Source organism: Eurosta solidaginis, chromosome 2 (assembly GCF_040869045.1).
Source record: "Eurosta solidaginis isolate ZX-2024a chromosome 2, ASM4086904v1, whole genome shotgun sequence".
NCBI lineage: Eukaryota > Metazoa > Arthropoda > Insecta > Diptera > Tephritidae > Eurosta > Eurosta solidaginis.
The window spans coordinates 119624348-119648806 of NC_090320.1; the positions used below are offsets into that span (position 1 = coordinate 119624348).

General features: G+C 36.0%; 1 protein-coding gene across 7 annotated transcripts in view; it reads right to left on the bottom strand.

Moving 5' to 3' along the window:
- The window catches only part of TBC1D16 (TBC1 domain family member 16), a 435866-nt gene that overhangs the window by 288630 nt on the left and 122777 nt on the right, over positions 1 to 24459 (bottom strand). For 3 of the 7 annotated variants that reach the window (XM_067766137.1, XM_067766135.1, XM_067766134.1), the window contains exon 1: positions 10276 to 11261. In XM_067766137.1, the coding sequence (XP_067622238.1) occupies positions 10276 to 11148 (873 nt within the window). In that variant the 5' untranslated portion in view covers positions 11149 to 11261. Of the gene's footprint in view, positions 1 to 129; positions 4561 to 10257; positions 11262 to 24459 lie in introns of those variants that run through there. The other 4 variants (XM_067766131.1, XM_067766132.1, XM_067766136.1 and 1 more) reach the window with 3 other exon arrangements.

A 24459-nucleotide genomic window follows, 5' to 3' on the forward strand; every position in this document is an offset into this window, starting at 1 on the left:
AAATTGGTAATTCTATACAACATGACACTGTTAATATCGAGAGTGTCAAAATATAAAAATGTGGAGGATCCATCCTGGACCCCATAAAATGTACTGCGCAAACACACGCCGCTCTCTACACACACTTACGTTTTATTTTAGTCCCTCGTGTCTTCTTTTTTTTCAATAAACTTCGTATCGTTTTAAATATAGTTTTTTTCTCTTTTTTATTTAACTTTGGTTCTCTAACAACTTTTACTTTGTCTTAATTCTTTAACACATAGTTCCAACTTAGTTTCTTAACACTTTTGCTTTTAGTTTCGTTAGTGTCACTTAGATTTAGTTATGTGTTAGTTTTACACTAGGTATAATTTGTGCTTTCTTTTTATATGTTACGCTTTCCCTTTTTATGTGTCAGACACGGCGGCCGGTTTCCTTCAAACTGAAAACTGCCCCTAACACCAACCTGTAGCTCGGCAGTTTTTCTCTTCGTTGCTTAGCAACGAAATTAATGATGGCGTCAGAAATAAAATCATGGCGTCGAACAACGGCAGTTTCAACCAATCAGAAACTCTCCACATTGCTCGACTCTAACAGTGATGCCAAGTGCATCTGATGTATGGTTGCATCTTGCACATTTCTAAAGAGGGTTGCCATCTACAATTTATTTTAATATATTTTACTTTGGCACTACATCTTCCTCTTTTAGAAAAGAAGAATTTGGTAAGATTAGTAATTAATCTTGCCACATTCTTCTTTAGGCTTTAATATTTTGTTGTAATGTTATGAACGAAGGAGTTTGCTAGCATTAGGGTGCTCTAACCCGGGACTCATTCGTTCATCGCAGTGCAACTTCTAAAAAGATGATTAAAAATGAAAAGAAAATTTTGAGTAAAGTGAAATATATAAAAGTTAGTTTTGAAATTGAATTTAATGTTTGAAGTAAACCGGTTTTTTGTTATTGTAAAATCTACCTAATTAAATGTATATTTGTTTGTTACATTTTTGTTTAGCCTTCATTGGCGGTTTTAAAATATATTTACATGATTAATAATAGATTATTAGATTAATTAATTTTTTGTACTCGATTTTTGTGTACAGTTTTTTCGTTTTCTTTACCTATCTCACAAATAGTTACATTTGGCCCATCAATATTCTTTACTATGTAGGGACCTTGATATATATTTTTATGTTTATTCCTAGGTTCTGTTTGTACTAAAACTCTATCATTAATTTTAATATCTAAAGGCTTAGCCGTTTTATCGTATAAATCTTTATTTCTAATCTTATGCTTATTAATCAAATTTTTTGCCATTTTATGCGATTTTTGCATTCTAAACTTAAGCTCTTTTGCGTAATTTTCTACGTTATAGATCGGATCAATTTGCTCTTTTTGCAATTCATGTGGCATTGTAGTTTTTCTGCCAAATATTAATTCAAACGGAGTAAATTTATTATCAAAAACCGAACTACTTGTAGTATTGTGTAAAAATGTAAAGTATTTTAAATATGTATCCCAATCTGAATACGTTTCATTCAGATACGCACGTAAGTATTCGTTAAAGACTCTATGATTTCTTTCAACAGTACCAACAGTTTCGTGATGGTAAGCTGTTGAGAAATCATGATCAATCTTTAAAAGTTTCGTCAATTCAGAGAATAATTCGTTTTTATATTCCGTTCCTAAATCGGATCTAATAGCTTTCATTGTACCATATGTTAATATAAAGGTTTCAAAAATAGCGCAAGCAATAGTTTTTGCTGATTTATCTGGTACAGCTACTGTTACCAGGTATTTAGAAAAGTCACAAATCATAGTAACAGCGAACTTGTTACCATATTTGGATTCCGGAAGTGGACCTATTGTATCGATAATTACTATGTCAAAGGGTTTGCAGGGTGTTGGAGTCAACACGAGATTTTCCTTTGTTTTTGGTTTTACTTTATTTAAAAGGCATTTTTTGCAATTTTTGACAAATTTCGCAATGTCTCTTGTCATATTTTTCCAATAGTATTTTGTTCTTAATTTGGAATATAATCGTTTTGTCCCGCAATGACCGCCTAACAAAGGGTCCTCATGATAAATTGTCATAAGTTTTTGTTTTTGCTCTGTTTCTGTTACAGTTTCTACAGAGTCTGTTAGTATTATTTGTAATGATTTTAAAATTTTATTACCGCTGATTTTAAAATTTGTAATCGAAAATTCTTTGAAAAATATATCATTCTTTGGCCATTCTAACTGCTTAATATTGTGACTGCCGGCTGCTTTTTCAAGCCTCGAAAATAACTCATCTAAATTTGTCTTTCCGTTAGCATTCACAAAATTAAGTAAGTTTAGTTTTTTATGTTTTAAATGCGCATAAATTTGTATATTAGAGATCTCATTATTTTTATTAAATTGTATAGTCGACTTTATTCGCGGTATCTTTTTTGAAAAATTGTATGAAAATTTGTCATAAACTTGTACTTTAGGCGTTTCGCAAAAAGTATCAGTAAAATTATCGTCTTTATTTTGTAAATCCTTTTGTTTGGTTTGCGATCGCGTTTGGACTGCTAAAACATGCTTTGTAGATTCTTTTATTTCGTCTATACTAATGCGTGAAAGAGCATCAGCCACAACGTTAGATTTTCCTTTTATATATTCAATCGTAAATTTATATTCTGACAGTTCTAATCGAATTCTAGAAAGTTTAGAGGAAGGGTCTTTCATGTTAAAAAGATAAACTAGTGGTCTATGATCAGATTTTACTGTGAAATTTGTACCGTAAACATATGGACGAAAATGCTTTATAGCGAAATGTATTGCTAGGAGTTCTAATTCGATAATTGCTTTTTTCTGTTCTGCTTTATTAAAAGATTTTGACGCGAAACAAATTGGTAAATCGTTATCACCGTGCTTTTGGCTTAATATAGCGCCACACCCACTCTTAGAAGCATCTACTGTAATTATAAATTCTTTTGTGAAGTCAGGGTATTGTAGTAGTTGAGGAGACATTAGTGCTTGTTTTAGTTTTTCGAAAGCGTTTTCGCACGCTTCGTCCCAAACAAATTCAACTTTTTTCCTATTTAAACGATTTAAAGGCGCTGCCAGTGACGCAAAATTCGGTATAAATCGCCTGTAATAATTTGCAAATGCGACAAATCGCCTAACCGCATCCTTGTCTTTTGGCTTAGTATACCTTTTAATAGCGTCTATTTTTGAATCGTCTGGCAGCAAACCTTTTGACGTACATTTATGGCCTAGAAAAGTTACTTCAGAACGAAGGAAATTGCATTTGATTGGGTTCAGCTTTAAATTAAACTTTCTACAGGTTTCGAAAACTTTTTCCAAATTTTTAAGGTGGTGTGTCTCACTACAACCAATGACGATAACGTCGTCAATATACATAAAAGCCTGATTTGGTGAAATTCCTGAAAATGCTATTGACATCATACGAGAAAATGAGTTTGGTGCAATATTTAACCCGAAAGGTAAAACTTTCCAACGAAAAGCTCCTCGATCTGTACTGAAAGAAGTTACATCTCTAGATTTAGGGTGAAGGGGTATTTGGTGAAAACCAGAAAAAAGATCTAAAGTTGAAAAGTATTTGGCTCTGCCAAGATTATCGAGTATGTCATCAACGCGTGCTAGTGGAAATTTGTCGGCTATGAGCTTTTTATTGACTGCTCTGAAATCTACGCACATACGATACGACTTTTTGCCTGTTGGATCTTTTTTCGGTACCAGAATTAAAGGACTGTTATAATTTGAAAAACTAGGTTCGATTAAATCATTCTGTAGTAGGTTTTCGACTTGTTTATTGATTTCTTCGCGTTGTGTGTATGGCAAACGGTAATTTTTAATATAGAGAGGGGTTTTGTCAGTTAATCTAAGTTTTTGTTCGTAGAAATTATTAAGCGTCATTACGTCGGTTTTTAATGCAAAAATATCAGAATATTTCAAACATAAATCAAGTAATTTCTTTTTAGCGTAAGAAGGCATTTGTTTTGCCAAAATTGATTTAAGCTCTTCTATACGTTTTGCATCGATAGATGTATCATTTATTCGATAGACATTGAAGTTTTTAATGTCTTCAGTTTGAATATTGAAATCTTTTACGTACTTGACCTCGTCGGTGGTGTTGATAACTTTTATTATTGGATTTTTTGTATCAACGATACATTTTGCTGTGAAAACACCGTTACTAAGTTCCTGAGAATCGACAAAAACTGGACTTGTCGAATTTTTCAAACTAAAAACACGAAAAACTTCGCATCTTGGTGGAATTACAAGAGTATTTGTTGAAGTGCTATGCAAAATTGAAATATTTACCTTTTCTGTCCCTTGTCCGAATGTAATTGTGTCATTAGCATAATTGATTATGCATTTGTTCGTTTTTAGAAAATCTTTCCCTATTATACCGTCCGAAGGAATATTAAAGTTATCATTGACAACATGAAGAGTCAGAGGAAAAAATTTATTTGATGCGATTATACTTGTATTAACTGTTCCTATTGTCGTTACCGTGTCTGTTGTTACGCCTGTAATATTTATTACGTTACTATCGTCTACTTCTACATCGTTTGCCAAACTGGACATTTTTATTAATGAAATGTCTGCCTGTGAATCTACTACAAAAGAACATATTTTATGTGAATCGCTACAAGCGACTTCGACGAAATCGGAAAAATTTAAATTTAGACAATATATTGACTGAGAAGTATTTAGTCGAATTGCTCCTGCTCCCTCAGTGTTCGCGCCTGAGGGGCTTCGGCATTTAAAGAACGAACGTTGGCTGAATTTCTAGAATTTGAACCCTGATTACTAGAATTTCTGTTATTTCCGGACCGATTATTGTTGTTATTGTTGGAATTGATATTGCCTCTATTATAATTGCGATTATTACCTCTGTTATAATTGTGATTATTGCCTCTGTTATAATTGTTATTTCGGAAATTTGTATTAGTGTGTTGCCTATTTGCATTACCGTTAAATCGAAAATTACTATTGTTATTATATCTGAAATTACTGTTACCTCTAGAATTTCCACGGAAATTACTATATCTTATCGGATGTGACCGAAACGCTAACACTTGCCGTTCTTTAACTTCCTGTTCTCGCTCTATAATCATTTTCGCTACTACGTCCTTTGAATCTTTGAAGGTTGTTGACGCAAGGATCGATTTCACCATATCTGACCTACTATTTAATCTACAAACGCTAATGGTTTGTTCAACCGCCATCTCATGGGCTTTTGCCTTTGTTATACCTTCAATGATTAGACAGCGCTCTAACGAGTCAGAAAGCTCTTCTACCTGCTTTGAAAATTCTGAAAAATTGTTATTGGTTACTCTTAAGGCTGCAATTTTTCCCGCGACAACTTTCGAGTTGTCTGGCCTAATTTCACTACATAGCGCTTCTTTAATTTGGCTGACTGATTCTATGTGCGTTGGTAGTGCTTCGCGAGCTTTGCCTTCGAGCTTGGATTTTAAAAATGCAATAAAAGTAGGAGTTAAATTTTCGTTAGAGAATACTTCCATTAATTCAACTTTATTTATAAATGAGCCAAGTGCTAACGGGTCTCCACTGTAGTTGTCTCGCATAATCGAGGCGCAAGTACTAATGAACGATTTTTTCTCCTCGATTGTGGCCATGGTTGTAACGTTAAGAATCGGAGTTATAATAGAAAAACTTGAATTTGGAGTAACAGGTTGATTAGCAAAACCTAAAAAGTCTGCACTCAGGGATAATTTATAATTATGTTCACTTGTTAAGGTATCAGTTGACGATGCACTCGAAGATGAATCAGAATCTGAATTATTGGAATCTATATCTTGCTCTGAATTTTCGGAATCTAAATTTTGCTCTGAATTTTTGGGACTTGAACTCGAATGGGAATCTTTAGAAACAACCTTCCCGCTTCTTAGGTCCATACGCGTTGAAACGAATAGACAGAATATTAAAATTTTTGTTGCAAGATATGTGGAATTTGTTTATGAAGATTGAATAGAAATTGAATTTAAAGAAATTAAATTGGAACGGGTTGAGTTGAGCTCAAAAGAAAATTATGAAAGTATTCTTAAAGGGAATTTATGAAAATATTTTAAAAGAAATTTGTGAAGGTATGTAGTTTTGAAAGCTTTTAGATTTTAGTTATAATTATACAATTGGTTAGCGAATACTTATAGCAAAAACTTTAGTTAGTGAATTTTATTGAAATACTAAAGTTAGTGATTAGTTAATGAAAAGAAAGATTAAAGAAATACTTTACGCCTTTGTTGTCCGCAAATCCAAATCCAATGGTTGGAATTAGCTGAAAATTTTTCATGTAAAACGGGAATGGGAATTGGGATTCACATGCAATTTAAAAGATGTTGATTGTTTACGAATATATTTATTGAAATGTACGAATTTTTAATTGTACAGAATGTGAAAAAATTTTGAATCAGAAATGTATGGCAAAGTTATAATTTTATTTGAATTTAAATGCAAAGATTATAGAATGGCAAATATTTTTGTACAGGCTTAAACGGACGCACCGCTTTTATCAAAATTGTCTTGTTTTTATTTTTATAGATACGGGCGCACCGCATCTTTTCAAAATTGTAATATAAATGTCCTCGGACGCACCGGGATTAAAAAATTTATGTCATGTTTATACACGGACGCACCGCTTACGAAAAGTAAAAAATAATTTTTTTGTATTTTTGTGTTGATGGAGCCCACTGTAGGGCAGAGTGGGATTAAACTAATGAAAACTTTAATGAAAATTTATTGAACCACCATTGTGTGAATAACGAAAAGATCGAACGGATTAATAATTTTTTTTTCTTCAGTTTTTGTCCGACTCTGTTCTACAGTGCCTACCTATGGTTTTACACATATATGTATGTATGAGTATGTGAGTTTTAATAAAATTTTTTTTTGTAGGCAATTTAATTTTGACAAAATGAATGAAATATGTTTTAACTTCGATATAAAAATTGAAAAATGTAATTTTTAAATGTATTTATTAAATATGAAAATATGTATCAAAAGTTTTATTTCGCCATACCAATGCTGCTTGTTTGATTTACCGCTGTATGTTCTGCTGCTACGCTTCCTTTTCTGCTGCTACTGCTTGGTGTTCTGCTGCTGATGGCGTCGCTTGTTTTCCGCTATTTTATGGTGTACGGTGGTTTGCCGTTATGACGGTGGCGTGGCTAGTTCCGTTATTGAAATGGCGTGGCTAATGCCGTTTTTGCACTAGTTTTTTGGTACAGCTTCGGTTTTGATTTTATAGTTCAAAATTTCTCTTTTTTTTTCCACTTTTTTCTGATTTCTTTTATTATTTCTGCTGCCGATTAGTTTGTTGTTTTATAAGCTTTGAATTTTCGTATTATTTCTGATTTTTATTAAGTCTTGATATTATGTGTATATGTATATTTTTCCAACCGATTTTTTTTCCTACCACTAGCCACGACCAACAAAAAAATCCACCACCACTGCCTTATTTGTTAATTTCGTAAATTTTTTCTCTTTTCCCATTTCAAATTGTGGGTTTTTGTTAATTTTTACATACTTTTGGTTTTTAATGATTTTAAATTTTTTGTATATTTTCCTCAGTTTTATATGTTTTTGTTTGTAATGATTTTAAGTATTATAATTTTGTGAAAAGGTTTTTGTAATTTTTGTATTTTTTTTGTAGATTTTCCAAATTTTTAAAAAATTTTTTTTTTGTGTTGGTTTTTAATCTTTTGTACTTTTTTGTAATTTTTGATTTTAAAGTTTTTGTGCTATTTTTGATTTTATATATTTGTAGAATTTTAAACTTGTATTTCATGTAAATTTTTTTTTTAAATTTTTTTTTGTATCTTTTTTTTCCAAATTTTTATATTTTTTTTTTTTGTAATAGTTTTTTAATGTTTTATATTTTTTTTGTAAGAATTTTTAAATGTTTTATATTTTTTTTGTAAGAATTTTTAAATGTTTTATATTTTTTTTGTAAGAATTTTTAAATGTTTTATATTTTTTTTTGTAAGAATTTTTAAATGTTTTATATTTTTTTTGTAAATGTCTTTTTTTTTTAAATTTTTGTAGTTTTTTGAAGATTTTTGATGTTTTTTAAAAGTTTTTGTAGGGTTTTTGTATATTTTGTATTTTTTTGTAATTTTTCAAATTTTTATATTTTTTTGAATTTAAATTTTAAGTGGGTATTTTTTTAATGCCCACGCCTGTTGGGAGGCTTACCTCCTTCCGGCCACTCGCCGCATTTCCAGGGCTTCGGCCCACGGTCGCCATGTGGAGGATCCATCCTGGACCCCATAAAATGTACTGCGCAAACACACGCCGCTCTCTACACACACTTACGTTTTATTTTAGTCCCTCGTGTCTTCTTTTTTTTCAATAAACTTCGTATCGTTTTAAATATAGTTTTTTTCTCTTTTTTATTTAACTTTGGTTCTCTAACAACTTTTACTTTGTCTTAATTCTTTAACACATAGTTCTAACTTAGTTTCTTAACACTTTTGCTTTTAGTTTCGTTAGTGTCACTTAGATTTAGTTATGTGTTAGTTTTACACTAGGTATAATTTGTGCTTTCTTTTTATATGTTACGCTTTCCCTTTTTATGTGTCAGACACGGCGGCCGGTTTCCTTCAAACTGAAAACTGCCGCTAACGCCAACCTGTAGCTCGGCAGTTTTTTCTTCGTTGCTTAGCAACGAAATTAATGATGGCGTCAGAAATAAAATCATGGCGTCGAACAACGGCAGTTTCAACCAATCAGAAACTCTCCACATTGCTCGACTCTAACAGTGATGCCAAGTGCATCTGATGTATGGTTGCATCTTGCACATTTCTAAAGAGGGTTGCCATCTACAATTTATTTTAATATATTTTACTTTGGCACTACAAAAATACGCGTCATTGACTTCGCCAACAATAATTCGAAGACGGAAAATCGGAGATATCTGCACATGAAGTTGGCGACTTTCATGTGATTGTTGTAATGTTGGCGTACCCATAAAAAAATTGCGAAGATAAGTGTTTTGCGCGGATATAGTTTTGGTCTCCAAAACGGGTAAGTCTAGTTGAGGGGTCGACTGCTAATACGCTACCAAAAATATCGAGAGAGGTATCAAACGACGCGTCTTGACATCAGTATTAATAATCCGAAGGCGGAAAATAAACAAATATAAAAAAATAAAATTTTAACTCGTACAAAAGATATTAACGAAAAACCGCCACGGTGATGCAATTTTTTTTGGGTAATAGTCTAGTTGAGGGGTCGACTGCTAATACGCTACCAAAAATATCGAGAGAGGTGTCAAACGACGCGTATTAATCTCGAGAACAATAATCCATTGGCGGAAAAGAAAAACTTGATCTATATCCGGAGATATTTGCAGTTGAAGTTGGCGATTTTCATGTGGTTGTTGTGTTTGTGTGGCTACCGCCACGGTTATACCACACACCCGGACTTGGCATGGCGTAGCCCAGGGTTATTTTTTCGGAGGTACCCACGGGTATTTTTTCGGTTTTTCGTTAATATCTTTTGAACGAGCTAATATTTTTATTTTCCGGCTTCGGATTATTATTACTGGGTAATAGTCTAGTTGAGAGTCGACTGCTAATACGCGCAAAAAATATCGAGAGAGGTGTCAAAACGCGCGTATTAATCTCGAGAACAATAATCCGAAGGCGGAAAAGAAAAATTTTATCTCTGTCCGGAGATATTTGCAGGTGAAGTTGGCGGTTTTCATGTGGTTGTTGTTGTGTTGTCCACCCAAAAAAAATTGTCCATCGCCGTGGCGGTAGCCACGGTTATAGCACACACCAGGACTTGGGCATGGCGTAGCCCAGGCTTATTTTCGGTTTCGGAGGTACCCGCGGGTCTTTTTTCGGTTTTTCGTTAATATCTTTTGAACGAGTTAAAATTTTTCTTTTCAGACTTCCGATTATTGTTCTCGAGACAAATACGCGTCTTTTGACACCTCTCGATATTTTTTGACGCGTATAGACCCCTCAACTAGACTATTACCTTATTACTGATTTCAATACGCGTCGTTTGCCACCTCTCTCGATATTTTTGGTAGAGTATTAACAGTCGACCCCTCAACTAGACTATTACCTTTTTTTGTGGGTACAAAACAACAACCACATGAAAATCGCCAACTTCAACTGCAAATATCCCCGGACAGAGATACAATTTTTCTTTTCCGCCTTCTTATTGTTCGCGAGATTAATACGCGTCTTTTGACACCTCTCTCGATATTTTTGGACGCGTATTAGCAGTGTCATGCTGTCGTATAGAATTACCTTAAAATTAAATTGTACCTGTGCCAAATGGTCCAAACCGCCATAATGAAAATGAAGAATTTTATATTGTGACTCTCGAGAAGCTATTACAAGTTGTCCAGAAGTACAAGTATCGTCATTAAAAAATAAACGCAGAGAACGCATCTGACTGAGATCCACAGTAAAACGATTAAAGTTCTTAGTATTTTTCCATTGAGCGATTTGTGTAATTTCATCGGATGATTGACGATAGATTGGTAGGGAAGGGTCTGAAGTTGGGTAACAAATTATATGTCCCTCGGGTAAATGGTGGTTTAAATATGTATTCTTTATGTCGGTAACAACGGCGCATATAGATGGCTTCACGTTTATGTTTTCAATATATGGGTTAGAGATCGTTATATCGACAGAAGTTATTGGAGTTCTATCGAGCAGGGCATTCAGATCGTGAATGGAATTTATCTGATCACTTAAAAGCGGCTGCAATTCAGTTCTTAGTTCTTGAATGTCAACATGGAGGGAATCTATTTCGTGTTTGCTTGCATTACACTGTCCTGTCTCACTAGGTTCAACAAAATTATGAACATATGACCCAATTTCTCGAGAAAGATCCTTCATCACATTGTCCCGAAACATCCCTTCATCTGACCTCGATTTACAAAGTGAAGAATTGGGAATCCATGAAAGAAGCAAGGTTGAACGACTAGCTTTATTAAATTGATCTACAAAAGTCTTGGTTGTAACAGTTAAATATCCTGGATGATGAATCATGTCCGACTCTCTCCGAAATGACATATGTGGATGCACACAGACATTATTTTTACAAAACAAAACTTCGTTGTCCTCATAATGAGCGCCGTTTTTATTTGTTTTTCCCTTTCCCGAAAAAATATTCGATGCTTTTCTAAACATTTTTGATACAGACTTTTTCGCGCATAGTAAAATAGTATTTACATTAGGACTGCAAAACTATGAACAACAAGTACCATTTAAAAAGGAAACTATGGACTTTTTCTGCCGATAGTTTCGATAGCCACTTTGGTGTGGAATTTGAAGATATATTTATATTAAGGTACGCGCACATTACGCTGCGCGACATGTAGCGGCCGCGGCGCCTCACAGAGCGACATATTTTTGCAATTCACATTAAGCGGCAATCGAGCGGCACATTGCGGCAAAATGTTGTGTTTATTTTTGTTTGCAAAATGGACGACACAGTTTTTGAAGCTGTAATTATTTCATTTTTGTGCGCAGAAGAGGAAAGGAAAAGAAAAAGGTCGTGGCTATGGGTCCAAGACATCTCATCCTCAAGATATGAGGAAGGAGAGTTCCACACTCTTTTTCCCCCCAGATTGAAAAAAGAAGGTGCAAAATTCTTTGCATGTATTCTTATGAGGCAATTCACACCTAGCGCCAGAAGCACTGCGCGACAATTCCCGGCAGCGATTTGTTTGCACCGCCCGAGTTCGGGGTTTAACTTGGTATCAAATGAAAGAGAGAGTTCTCCCGATCACAAATATATATATTTTAAAGTGCGCAAACTTATAATTTAAATGTTATTTGTTGTTAAAGTTTGCAATTTCTATACAACTTTTATATGTGTATACGTATATATATTTTATGACATTACAAATCTGTGCTGCCACATCTAAAAAACGGAACAAGTGCAGAATCGAAAAACTCATAAAAATACCTTTCATCTGATGTATATATATCTTTAACTTTTCTAGTCTTTATTTACCAAAAATTTGAAAAAGCTCTTTTTTGCATTCTGTTGTATAACTGACTGTTGGGGTAAGGCGGAGGTGGCACTTGGCATGCTTGCAAGCCCCTGCTAGCTCGTCGGGTGCATGGGGGGTGACGCCGCCACTCTAGAGGTAAGTGAGGGGTGACTACGCCTAGGTTGTGGAAGGCCAGAACGCAATTGCTGTTGTGGCCTTGGGACTGGGCGCCCTTGGGCAAGCATTGGGGTACCCGGATGATTTGGGTTTGCGACCTGGCAACATGGCGCGATGAAACCCGTTGGGGGGTTGCCGTCGCGGAGACCAGAACATCTAGGAAAGTGGCACCACCCAAGGCAGGAGCTGCATTGAGCGGATGTCGCAAACCTATATATTCTGTGCTGGCAGACGGTGCAAACGGAGGCAGGGACTAAGAGTCTGTTTCCCTGACCTGCACGATTGCTGCCAGAAAAGAGGGGGGTAGAAGAAGACGGGGGCAGGGGCTGATGCTCAGCATTGCAACCAGCTCTACTACGAAGGTAGTAGTTATGAGTGGTATCAGCTGTTTGAGTTGTTGGCGCCGTGGGCCGCGAGCAGCAGCGGGTACTTGTTGTGGCTTGCTGAGCAGCGAAGCTGCTGGAAGGTAGTGGGGATACGTTTAGGCGTAGACTACGGGACGCCCTTGGGCGTGAGCAGCAAGGAGCCACAAAAGATTTATAAAAGTTACGTGGACGTCGGGTTTTGGGATCAAGCCCAGAACAACCTGTCCGATGCAACCATCCCTTGCACGAGACACACTGAACAGAGTATGACCGTCCTAAAAAGATTCTTTTCTGGCAAATGCAGCAAAACCATTTCTCATGACCGGGGTCAGGAGACGGACCCGGATTGGGTTCGATACCTTCCCGGAGTAAGAGAATATGTAGCAGTCCTGCTGGGAGGATGACAATTTGTGGGAGGGACGAAACAAATTAAATGGGGTCACACTGAAATGACAGTCCTTGGTCGGGAAAAATCCCGAGTCGCTCCGGTACATAGAACCGACTGCCTTGGGAACGGCTATCTCCCTGATCTCTCCAGTTTTTTCTCCTCGCGAAACCTGGCATTGTCACCGACTAAATCTTCCGCGACCTTATTTACAACATGGACGCCCCAAATGTCGACCATATTGAACATCCACGTCGATGGCACTACGCTACCGACTGTCCTACACCCCAAAATCTTGGGTGTGACGTTTGATCAGGATCTACATTTTGGTGCGCACGCAACCGCAATTGTTCCAAGAATTCAGAGCCGTAATAAAATCCTCAAATCCCTTGCTGGCAGTACCTGGGGAAAAGATAAAGAAACGCTCTTGACCACATACAAAGCAATTAGCCAGCCGATTACGTGCTACGCGTCACCCATATGGTCGCCAAGCCTAAAAACCACCCACTGGAAGAAACTACAGGCCTGCCAAAATACTGCTCTCAGAATCGCCGCGGGCTGTCTTCTTATGTCCCCAGAACACCATCTGCATAATGAGGCGAGAATACTCCCCATCAGGGAGAGAAATGAGATGCTGACCAAACAGTTTCTGTTGAATACCCAGAAACCTGGGCATCCCAACATACATCTGATTGACGAACCAGCACCGCCTAGGGGCCTAAGGAGTCATCTCCGTAAGCATTTTGAGGAAATACGGCACCTGAGAACCCAGCCGTATGAAGCGGAAAAACACAAGCAGGTCCTTGGTGAACTCCATAGACAGGCGTCGGACTTTTATGTCGGGAATTGCCCGCTGAATCCAGTACTTGAAGAAAAATATCCAGAACTCGCAGAAGAGGAACGCATACTCCCCAGGGAAACGCGTGTCACTCTTGCTCAACTTCGTTCTGGATACTGTAACAGGTTAAACTCTTACCTATCCAGAATCAACCCCGACATACAAAATGTATGCCCTGCTTGCAATGTGTCCCCACATGACACCAACCATCTCTTTAATTGTAATGTGGAACCAACGCCTCTAACACCCCTTTCCTTATGGTCCACCCCTGTTGAAACGGCAAGTTTCCTTGGACTCCCGTTAGAGGATATTGATAACAATTTGTGATCGGTCGCGGCTATTAGGTGGGGCGAGCATTGCTACAACAACAACAACAACAGCTCGTCGGGTGGGGTGAGTTTTTTGCTCACCCGCCTTACCTACAGGTATACAAACAAGAGAGACGTTCATGCCTGAAATCTATGTAAAGAAAAGGAAAGCTGGAAGAAAAGGTCTGTCCGTGTCAGGTGGAGTCATCCCTCCCCTTCTGCGTAAAACCTTGACGCAGCCTTGGGCGTTGCACTGACTCCGGAACTTTAGCAACGCCCCCTTAGCCTGACATTTGTCTGTACGTTAATGTCCCATGTCCCTAGCCTGTCTAGTCTGTCACCGTCGCCTCACATTCACGTCCCCTTTTTTTTTGTTGCACTCGTGCAACACCCACACCAATTGAGTGTCTTAGCCTAACATTTTTAGGGTAAGCTCAACCCATGAACTAATAAATATGATAAGTTTGGATTCCTTTGTAAAACGTTATAAAAAAACTCTTTATTAAATATATATCCTGAAATTAATGATCAAAAAAACTTCAAAAAATTCAAAAAAACTTCACTTATGTAGAATTTTCCTTAAGACTAATTAGTTGGAACTAACTCTATCTAAGATACGTATATTCGTAAGTAAAAATAATAAAGATGGGGATAAAAGTGGCTAAAAGGAAGATAATAGGGAAAAGGGAGTTTACTTTTGGGTTTATTTAATGGAAAGATTGTGGATGAAAAAAAAACTTAACAAAAACCCACGGAAGATCCAAACGTAAAAAAACTTTAAATTGAAAACTATTGAATAAAAATGAAAAGGATTTTACGTAAAAAGGAAAATTGGACAGTGCACCAAAAAAACTTAACTGGAAAATTACTGAACAAAAATGTGAAGCTTTATCGTACAAAAATAAAAATTGAAAATTAATAAATGCTAATGATGCTGTCGCTATCGGACCGCCACTGTATCCCAATAACTCCTTAGCCTCTGCTGGCTTCCAGCAGGTTTGTTTACTATTTGATATATACGTATGTTCGTATTAAAATTATTTATGTAGGTAGTTGAAAACTTATAACTCTAGCACTTACCGATCAGTCCCGTGACGGAGGCGCCTGCGTCGAAGAGAGAGAGCGTGGCTGCAAAGAATGAACACATACGTATACCTACAAACCTATACTGGAAAGCGTTCCATCCTGCAATGGGAGGTATGAGGGCCAATAACTTAGTATGGAATGTTATTCGGATCCGTGGTCGCGGTCCGATTCAAAGGCTCGTTATCAAGTTGGCTATTTTTCCGCAATAATAGAAAAAAACTAAAATGAACTAATAAAATTATTGCTGTGAAGTAGAAAATCTTTCCCAAAAAACTGTGTGTGAACTCAAAATTTCTAATAGTTTTACGTGAGCAGGGATAAACAAAACGGAAAAACAATAATTGAAGGGAAAACTAACAAAGAAAAATGCGCTAATTGGAAAAGAAAAAAGCAAAACGTGCAAAAAAAGCAAACAACGCGAAAAGGTAAAAAAAAAATGTTAGGAAGGTGAAAAGAAAACGGCAATCTTTGAATGCAAAAAGGCATATTAAAAAAGTGGCAATTTCAGTGAGCAGCTGAAAGCTTAAAAATTAGGTATTTAATATAAAGAAGTAGGACACGCGGAGAGGATAAATGTACAAAGATAGAAAAGAAGCTAAGGAAATAATAGGTAGATAAGTGACAAGGGAAATGTTGAAAAGGTAGAAAAGAAATGAATAGAGGGATAAGAAAACAAAGCGTAAGAGTAGAAATGTTAACAATCATAAAAATTTAAGAAAAATATAAATTCGTAAAAAAGTACAAAAAAACTCCCAACGAAGTCGGATAAGAGCTCGAATTGAGCTAAATTAACCTCAACAAAGCCAAATTTAAAATTCAAATTAAACAAACTCAATATAACTAAATAGTGATTAAAATTAACTAATAGAAAAAAATCTCTAATCACTCAAAAAATTCAAAGTGAAATATATACAAAAAAGCAAATACAAATTCCGGCAGCGTCGCGCGAATGACTGCTCCCTTTTGTCTCTCTCCTCCAATTAGGTGCGTCTGAAGCTATCCTCCAGTTAGTGGTAGTGTCTGCAGCTCCAATTTAATGATGGCGGTGCCAGGACAGGAGCGCTCAGATGCGCCTTTACTCCCTTGACGTCTAGCCTGGCACCGTCTGTATGCTTCCCCTTCCTCTATATGAAATACTACCCCGCTTTTGTGTGTTTCGGACTGTATTTGTGGCTGGTGTGGCAAGTTCCTTTAGCTTAAATACTACCCCGCTTTATTTTTGCGTTTGTGGCTGGTGATGGTGGACAGCTTATATTTTTGCACAGCAATGTAGATGTGTAGAGGGGAAGAATATTAGGGACTGGGGTCATGGCGGCAGAGAAGGCATATTAGGGTGCATGTGACCTTATTTTATTTAGTGACTTTTATCTACTTATTTCATTTTACCTATTTATGTCATTTTATTCATTCATTTGGTTTTATTAATTTTACTTGATTTTATCCAATAGATTTTTATTAAATATCTGGCTTTATTTATTTATGTATGTAATTTTAGTTATTTTAATTAGTTTTATATGTAATTTTATTTTATAATTTTATTTAATTTATTTTAATTTTATTTTATTTTTAACTTTCATTATTTTATCTAATTTTTTTTTACTTAATTTTATCTTTGTATATAATTTCATTTATTTCAATAAATTTTATTGATTGTAGGTATGTAATTTTATTCAACTTAATTTTCACTTTTAACATTTTTTTTTTTTTTTTTAATTTATTTTCACGATTAGTCCACATGCACCATGGACTTGGGGAAAGGGGTTTCACTGGACTCACCTGGGGCTGTTGTCAAGCAGAGTACGGGATCCCGGTTCTTCCTTGGGATTCCGCTAAATTACCCGTTAGCACGGTTTTATGAAAAAAAATCGCGAACTTTTTTTTTTCGCAAAAAAATATATATAATTAAAACTTGCTTCCGCACTCACTTAAGTCAACTTTTCTTTTGAGACATTCTCTGCAATCGTTTGGCGGTCGTACCCCATAAATCAAAAGCCTTTCTTTCTCACCACTTTCACTCAAGAACGAAAGACACCAATACATATAATCCTATTTTGGCGGGACATAAACTTTCACGAACTAACTTCACGCATACTAACAGATACATGTTCGAACATCTATCCAAGTGTTTGCTTTCTACCAGTTACTAACACATGTAAACGTAGCTATGCTGGTTTATGCACACAGATAAGTACGTAAATGTTTGAACATCCTTACCATCGCATTAACCCACAGGCTGCCGCTACAATTCGTGAACGAGCTTATATTACCTTATAACTCTTATGTTTATTGTTATGTTAGCCGATCCAACACCGGCTGCGCCATGCAAAGTAATTCTGCGTAGAACACCTTTCTGCATAGGCGGTCTTCGACCGCGCAGAAGGTTTTACTACGCAGAAGGACATCACCATGGCGGTAGACATCGTTATACCACACACCCGGACTTGGCATGGCGTAGCCCAGGGTTAATTTTTATAAGCGCGGCCGAAGGCTGCCTACGCGGAAAGGTGTTTCAACTTTTCAAAATGAGTAGTAAAAATATATATTTTCCTTTTTCTTTATTAACTGAATGGTGATAAGGTAGTATTTACATTTGTTTTGTTTTTGCTTATGTGGCAGCACAGCTTTGTAATGTCATCAATAATATATATATATATATATATATATATAAATATGCATGTTGCTACAAAAGCGCGATTGATTTAATAAAAACATTTATAATAAGTAAAAACAAGGTAATAATCCAGTTGAGGGGTCGACTGCTAATACGCTACCAAAAATATCGAGAGACCTGTCAAACGACGCGTCTTGACATCAGTATTACTAATCCGAAGGCAGAGAATAAAAATTTTAACTCGGTCAAAAGATATTAGCGAAAAACCGGAAAATACCCGTGGATACCTCCGAAACCGGGGGTGGGATCCATAGTATTTTTGCGCCTTCGGCCGCGCTTATAAAAAATAAACCTGGGCTACGCCATGCCAAGTCCGGGTGTGTGGTATAACCGTGGCTACCGCCACGGTGATGCACAATTTTTTTGGTGGGTACAAACACAACAACAACCTCATGAAAATCGCCAACTTCAACTGCAAATATCTCCGGACAGAGATACAATTTTTCTTTTCCGCCTTCGGAATATTGTTCTCGAGATTAATACGCGTCTTTTGACACCTCTCTCGATATTTTTGGTAGCGTATTAGCAGTCGACTCCTCAACTAGACTATTACCAAAAACAATGCAAAAATGAAATGTGAAATATACAAAAATGCAGTTTAAGTTTATCGTTGCCAATTTATATAGATATGTATGTGGATTAAGGTTTTGAAAGATGTGTAAATTGTAATTTAAAGTGCTATAGAAATTTGCTAAATTTGCAAATTTTAACAACAAATAACTTTTAAATTATAAGTTTTCGCACTTTAAAATATATATATTTGTGATCGGGAAAGCTCCCTCTTTCATTTGATACCAAGTTTTACCCCGAACTCGGGGGGTGTTATTCTAAAATTTTCCCCACTTCCCAACGCGGCTTTTTGCCTAGTTGATCAAATTTTCCGCGCTGTGCCGGGTCCCGCAGTACTGCTGACGCTAGGTGTGAATTGTCTCATAAGAATACATGCAAAGAATATATTGTAGTGCAGTGCAGGGCTGCGTAGTGCAGCCTAATGTGGCCTTACCTTTAAAGTTGGGTACCGTTTCGTTCTGAACTTGTTCAATTGACCGGGTCTCTAAACTGAACAAGTGCACTAGATCTTCGAATTCGGTTCTATTTGATCTTTCGTTTATCTAACGTTATTCTTTCTCTCTTCTCGTTCGCGAACATTGGAAATTCATACATACATACGCGGAAATTCACCGTGAGCACGAATGTCGATGATTCCACTTACACTAAAGATATGTGTGGTCATCTTTGTGCGTGGCACTGCTACAACAATATATGTATGGACTATTTATAAAAAACGTGTTTTGTAAGAAACTAATTATTACATTTATTAAACTTGAAAAGTTCATATTTACAATTTGTGTCTGTACTCTTACAATTTCCTGGATCTTCCGAAATTTGTAACTTTTTTTTAAGTTAATTATAGATATATATATTAACTTATTTATTCATAACACATTTAAATATACCTACACAAAGCATTGCTGCATACACACCCCAATCTATACTTGTTGGCTTTTTTCGCGGGTGCGAGCAGCAGTGAACAAATTTGCTTGAAAAAAAAGAACAGATGAACAAAAAGATGCTTTCCTGGATCGATTTACACTTAAATACCGATTTAATTTTTTATAAGTTTTCACATTTTTTAGTTTAAAATGCGATATATAAATTCACTGGAATAATTTTAGATTGAGGATATTTCATGCAATTTTCTTTCTTCGTGATTTTGCAATAATAAACGTAGGTACTCATAGTAATTTTTTGTTTTGAATTATGTGATTTGTTACGGTCTGTCGCTACGGTCTACGGCTACGATCCACTTGGGAGCGTGTTCACGCGAACACACCTAGCGATGTGGCGAAAGTTGCGATAAAAACATATCGAAAACAAGGGAAAGACAGACCGGCCATCACTAGAGGAAAACAAAGAGAAAAAAGGCAATTAAGTTTCCGGCAAGATAAGGTGTGGAGGTACGTAAAATTTTGAAAAAAAGATCGGAAAACATCCTCGCCGGCGGTGCACTTACCCGAGGATCTGTAAAAAAAATCGAGGAAAGAGTCAATAGCGCAAAGCACCGAAACAGTTCTTTGCGACAAATCTCGCTTTGCACGGCTATTTTGTGGTGATCATAAACGCGTACAGGTTATGATGAGTGGACACAAGATCCAGTGGAAGCAGGCCGGCGTTTGCAGCATACTTAGCGAGATAAACCTTTTCCTCTACGTTTACTAAGGACACTACCACCGGCGTAAAGGCCAGCACGAAGCTTTATCGTTACCCGGGTCATTTGGTTACCTCGGACCAAAGCGCCAACCACCACCAAAGGTGCCTACTATTACCATGGGCATCACCATCGGTAGTACCTCCCCCAACTCCTCCATAAGCGCCAACCACGAGCGCAACAACCACCAGACGTACCGCCACACCAGTTGCAACGCACGTAGCGGGGCCACGTACATAGGCCTGCGGCCATTAATGTTAACACCAACAACAGGCGGTACCACCGACCCCAATACTAGCCGCATATTTATCGGCTGCTTTCATACCGGCGATAATACTACTAGCTCATCCTTATTAGATGCGTCCATACTGGCGATAATACTACTAGCGCATCTTTATTAGCTGCGTCCATACCGGCTATAACAATACTAGCGCAACCCTTATCCGCTACGACCATATGGGCTACAATAAACCAGCTACAATGACAATCACAGGGCAGCGAATATAGGCCTGCGGCCATTCCAATTGCGATAACGAACATCAGCGGTTAAAGCGGTGAGTTCGTTCCAATACTGAACTAAAATTATGTATTTGTAGCCTTAACCTTGTCTTTTAAAATTATATTTTTGACTCTGCAACATTATATAATGTTAATTTACCAACATACGCAAATCTAAGGCTATCACCCTAAGGTAGAATTAAAACGAATGTGAATACGAATGCAACATGCATAATGTCCGAAGGAAAAGAAAAGTATAAAAAAAAAAACCAAAAAACAATTCTTGTTGTACGTTCGAAATTGTTGCATACTGAAAAAAAATTAACAAACAAAAACAAAGCATATCTTAATGGTCATAGGTGTGCAATTTATACTGCCTGTGAAACAAAAAAAAAGTGTTTCAGGTATTAAAATTTGCTTTGCGTTACGGTAGAATTTTACTATTACGTTTTTTAATTGATGCAATCGTTGCGGATATGATTTTGGAATGAGCAAAAAGCGTTGATATTATTTCGGTATTTGCGGCCACCGTGGTGTGATGGTAGCGTGCTCCGCCTATCACACCGTATGCCCTGGGTTCAACTCCCGGGCAAAGCAACATCAAAATTTTAGAAGTAAGGTTTTTCAATTAGAAGACAATTTTTCTATGCGGGGTCGCCCCTCGGAAGTGACTGGCAAGCGCTCCGAGTGTATTTCTGCCATGAAAAGCTCTCAGTGAAAACTCATCTGACTTGCAGATGCCGTTCGGAGTCGGCATAAAACATGTAGGTCCCGTCCGGCCAATTTGTGGGGAAAATCAAGAGGAGCACGACGTAAATTGGAAGAGAAGCTCGGCCTTAGATCTCTTCGGAGGTTATCGCGCCTTACATTTTTTTTTTTTTAAATAAAGTTTTATTGGTAATTCAAGTTCAGTTGCATTACCAGTTAAAATGCATTAAATCTATATTAAGAGACGCAGATAACAAGTAATGCGGATTAGCTTGCGTTATCAAAACAAAGATATTTTTTTGTATACATTTTTGTTGTCTGAGTTGAACTAAACCCGAAACAATACCAACCCTGACTGTTACATGTAAAACAGGCCCCTATTATGAGACAAATTCGATCTTCGACTGTGATCGAAAGAGTTGATCGAACGAATTTTCATTCGGTATGATGACACTCATTCGATCAAGACTAGTGTCATTGTTCGATAATTCGATAAATTCATCCGTTCGGAAAAGCACATTCCCATCAGCTGTCAAATAAAATAAAAGCAAAATTATTTATTATGAAGAAAAAGGCTTAAGTACTGCAACTAGCCAGAAGTATAAAACGCTGAAATGAATTTCAACGCGTAATTTAAGCTTTCTAAACATTGTAACTTTCTAAACATATTGTTACATGTCTTAAAAAGTTCATAATGACCATAGAAGCGTTCATGGCCTTGCTATCCAGTAAAGATGAATGGCTGCAACAATGCACAAGAGCCAAGTCTATTCCGACCTTTTTGAAATTGGCAACCATTCTCAGATTTTGCGCTAGGGATTGTCTCAACTGAGAATCGGGTACGAGAATGCACTCGGAATTTTTTCCACCTGATCCTTTCTGCAAGTTCCATTTGTTATAAACGGATTTAGTCCAATTTTTTAAACCAATCTTCCAAGCGGTTATTTTGAATTCACGACCTTGGACCTATATGTAGGGTTCTTAAATTATATTGACTCAATTATTTTTATTTAACTTTGTTATTATTTTACTTTGAACTTCCTAATTTTAATTGGTTTTACTACATTTACATTTTCAATAATTGATTTTTCAAAAATTTTCATTATTATTCAATTTTGCATTATGAAAATATAACATTTTCTTTTAAATAATTTTTGTGTGGATATTAATTTTAATAAAATAAAGCATCCTACAATATATACGATTAATACAAATAGTTTAAAATTACTATTAGGTAGCAAAAAAGTAGAAGATAAACACAAAAAACTTACGTTTCAAACTATTTTCTTCTATTCGATACAGCGTCGACAACAAATTTCTATTCGCTTCAAAATTAGATACACAACGAAAATTTCGACAGAGATTAGATGTCATAATACCAATTTCAAATTCGATTTTCGATGTTCGATAGCCAGCGAAGATCGGAGATCGAAAAATGCTCATAATAAGGGCTACAGTTTACGTTTCACTTGAACAAGTAAAACGATTTCATTAATTGTACTATAAGTTTAAAAGGTTCATGTTTTACCTGAACCTTTAAAACAATTTCGTTGAGTTTACAATAAATTTAAAAGTTCACGTTCTACCTGAACTGGTGAATGACTTCGTTAATTTTTCCAGGAATTTAAAAGCTTACGTTTTACTTGAACTTGTGAAACAATATTTTTTTGAGGGGTAGGATTTACCCCAAGTTTAGTTCTAGTTGCGTTTTTAACAAATTTCTTAGTGCATAGTACATATTAGTGTCATTATACTATGTGTAATACCAAATTGATGTTCTGTTAAACTCAAAGTAAGTCTAATACAACAACCTATTAATTTTGTAAGGAGGCCCCAATTATCAGAAGTTGTATACTAACTGTACAGCCCTAAGATAGGTTTGTAAAAACAAAAAAAAGAGAAAAGGGCATTTAACCAAATTCCTACAAAAAAAAAAAGATTTTTTTTTATTACATATATAGTATAGTAGATTATAAAACAAACCAATTATTATTACTTTCAATGAACCGTCGCAAAACGCGGCTCACAATAAATTTTTCTAAAAACTTACAAAAAGGAATAGAGTTCCTCTTCAATTAGGCACGCATTTTCGATTGCTATATTTTTTTTATAAAGTTATTTATAAGCATAAATATATTCAGAAACCTTGCAGTAAGAAAAGAAAAAGAAAAGCTATGGGAATGCTGGCGTCACCATTCATTTAGAAATCACGTAGGGTGAACAGGTAAGGGGCCACCGAAAAATAGGTGCGTCGGTGGCCATGGATTTGAGGGTGGGACAAGCACCGGGCGTCGCAACAACACCCGCGGCGCCCCCAAGATATATTCGGCCCTTTTCAACTTTCATTTAAATTTTCAGCTTTTTATTTTAATTTTCAGCAGTCTTTTTTTTGATTTTTGATTTTAGAGTTAGTAACCGGTCATGTCCGGTTCGGTAATTTTTTTTGCATTTAGTTTGTTTTGAATTTGAATTTAAATTTTTGAATGTTTAACGGTCTGTCCGTGACATCCGGTTCGACCGGATGTTGTTTTAGTTTGAATTTAAAAGCGTTTTGAGTCGGTCTCTGCGCTTCTGTCGGTTTTTTTTTTTAATTTGACAGATCTTGGTTTTGATAGGCATGATAGGAACTTTTTTCTGATTATGGCGCAGGAACAGTAAGGTTGGCAAGGACCCGCCCCAGCCGGCAATGACTAGCCACTGTGCACCAACACATCATGCCGACCGCCTTCCTTACTGCTTCCACCGTAAATGCGTTTCCATAACAGATTACAATATTTATAAGGACCATTTAGTTGATGGTATTGGTACTGTCAGTTAAATTCATCAGCAATTACTTATATTTAAAATATTTTTTTGTTATACATCTCTTTTATAAATTTTGTTTAAAAATTATTGACAAATTCGTTGCAATTAAATTGCTTTAAAAATCTTTGCAAACTTTACGAGATTGTTGAATATTATTTTAATTAGAGCTTAGAATAGTAACGTAGGAAAAAACTTAGAATTATTTCAGTTAAGTTCATCACAAATATTTATATTCAAAATATTTTTTTGTTATACATCTAGTTTATAAATTTTGGTTAAAAATTATTGACAAATTCGTTGCAATTAAACTGTAATGTGTAAATTGTAATTTAAAGTGCTATAGAAATTTGCTAAATTTGCAAACTTTAACAACAAATAACTTTTAAATTATAAGTTTGCGCACTTTAAAATATATATATTTGTGATCGGGACAACTCCCTCTTTCAGTTGAT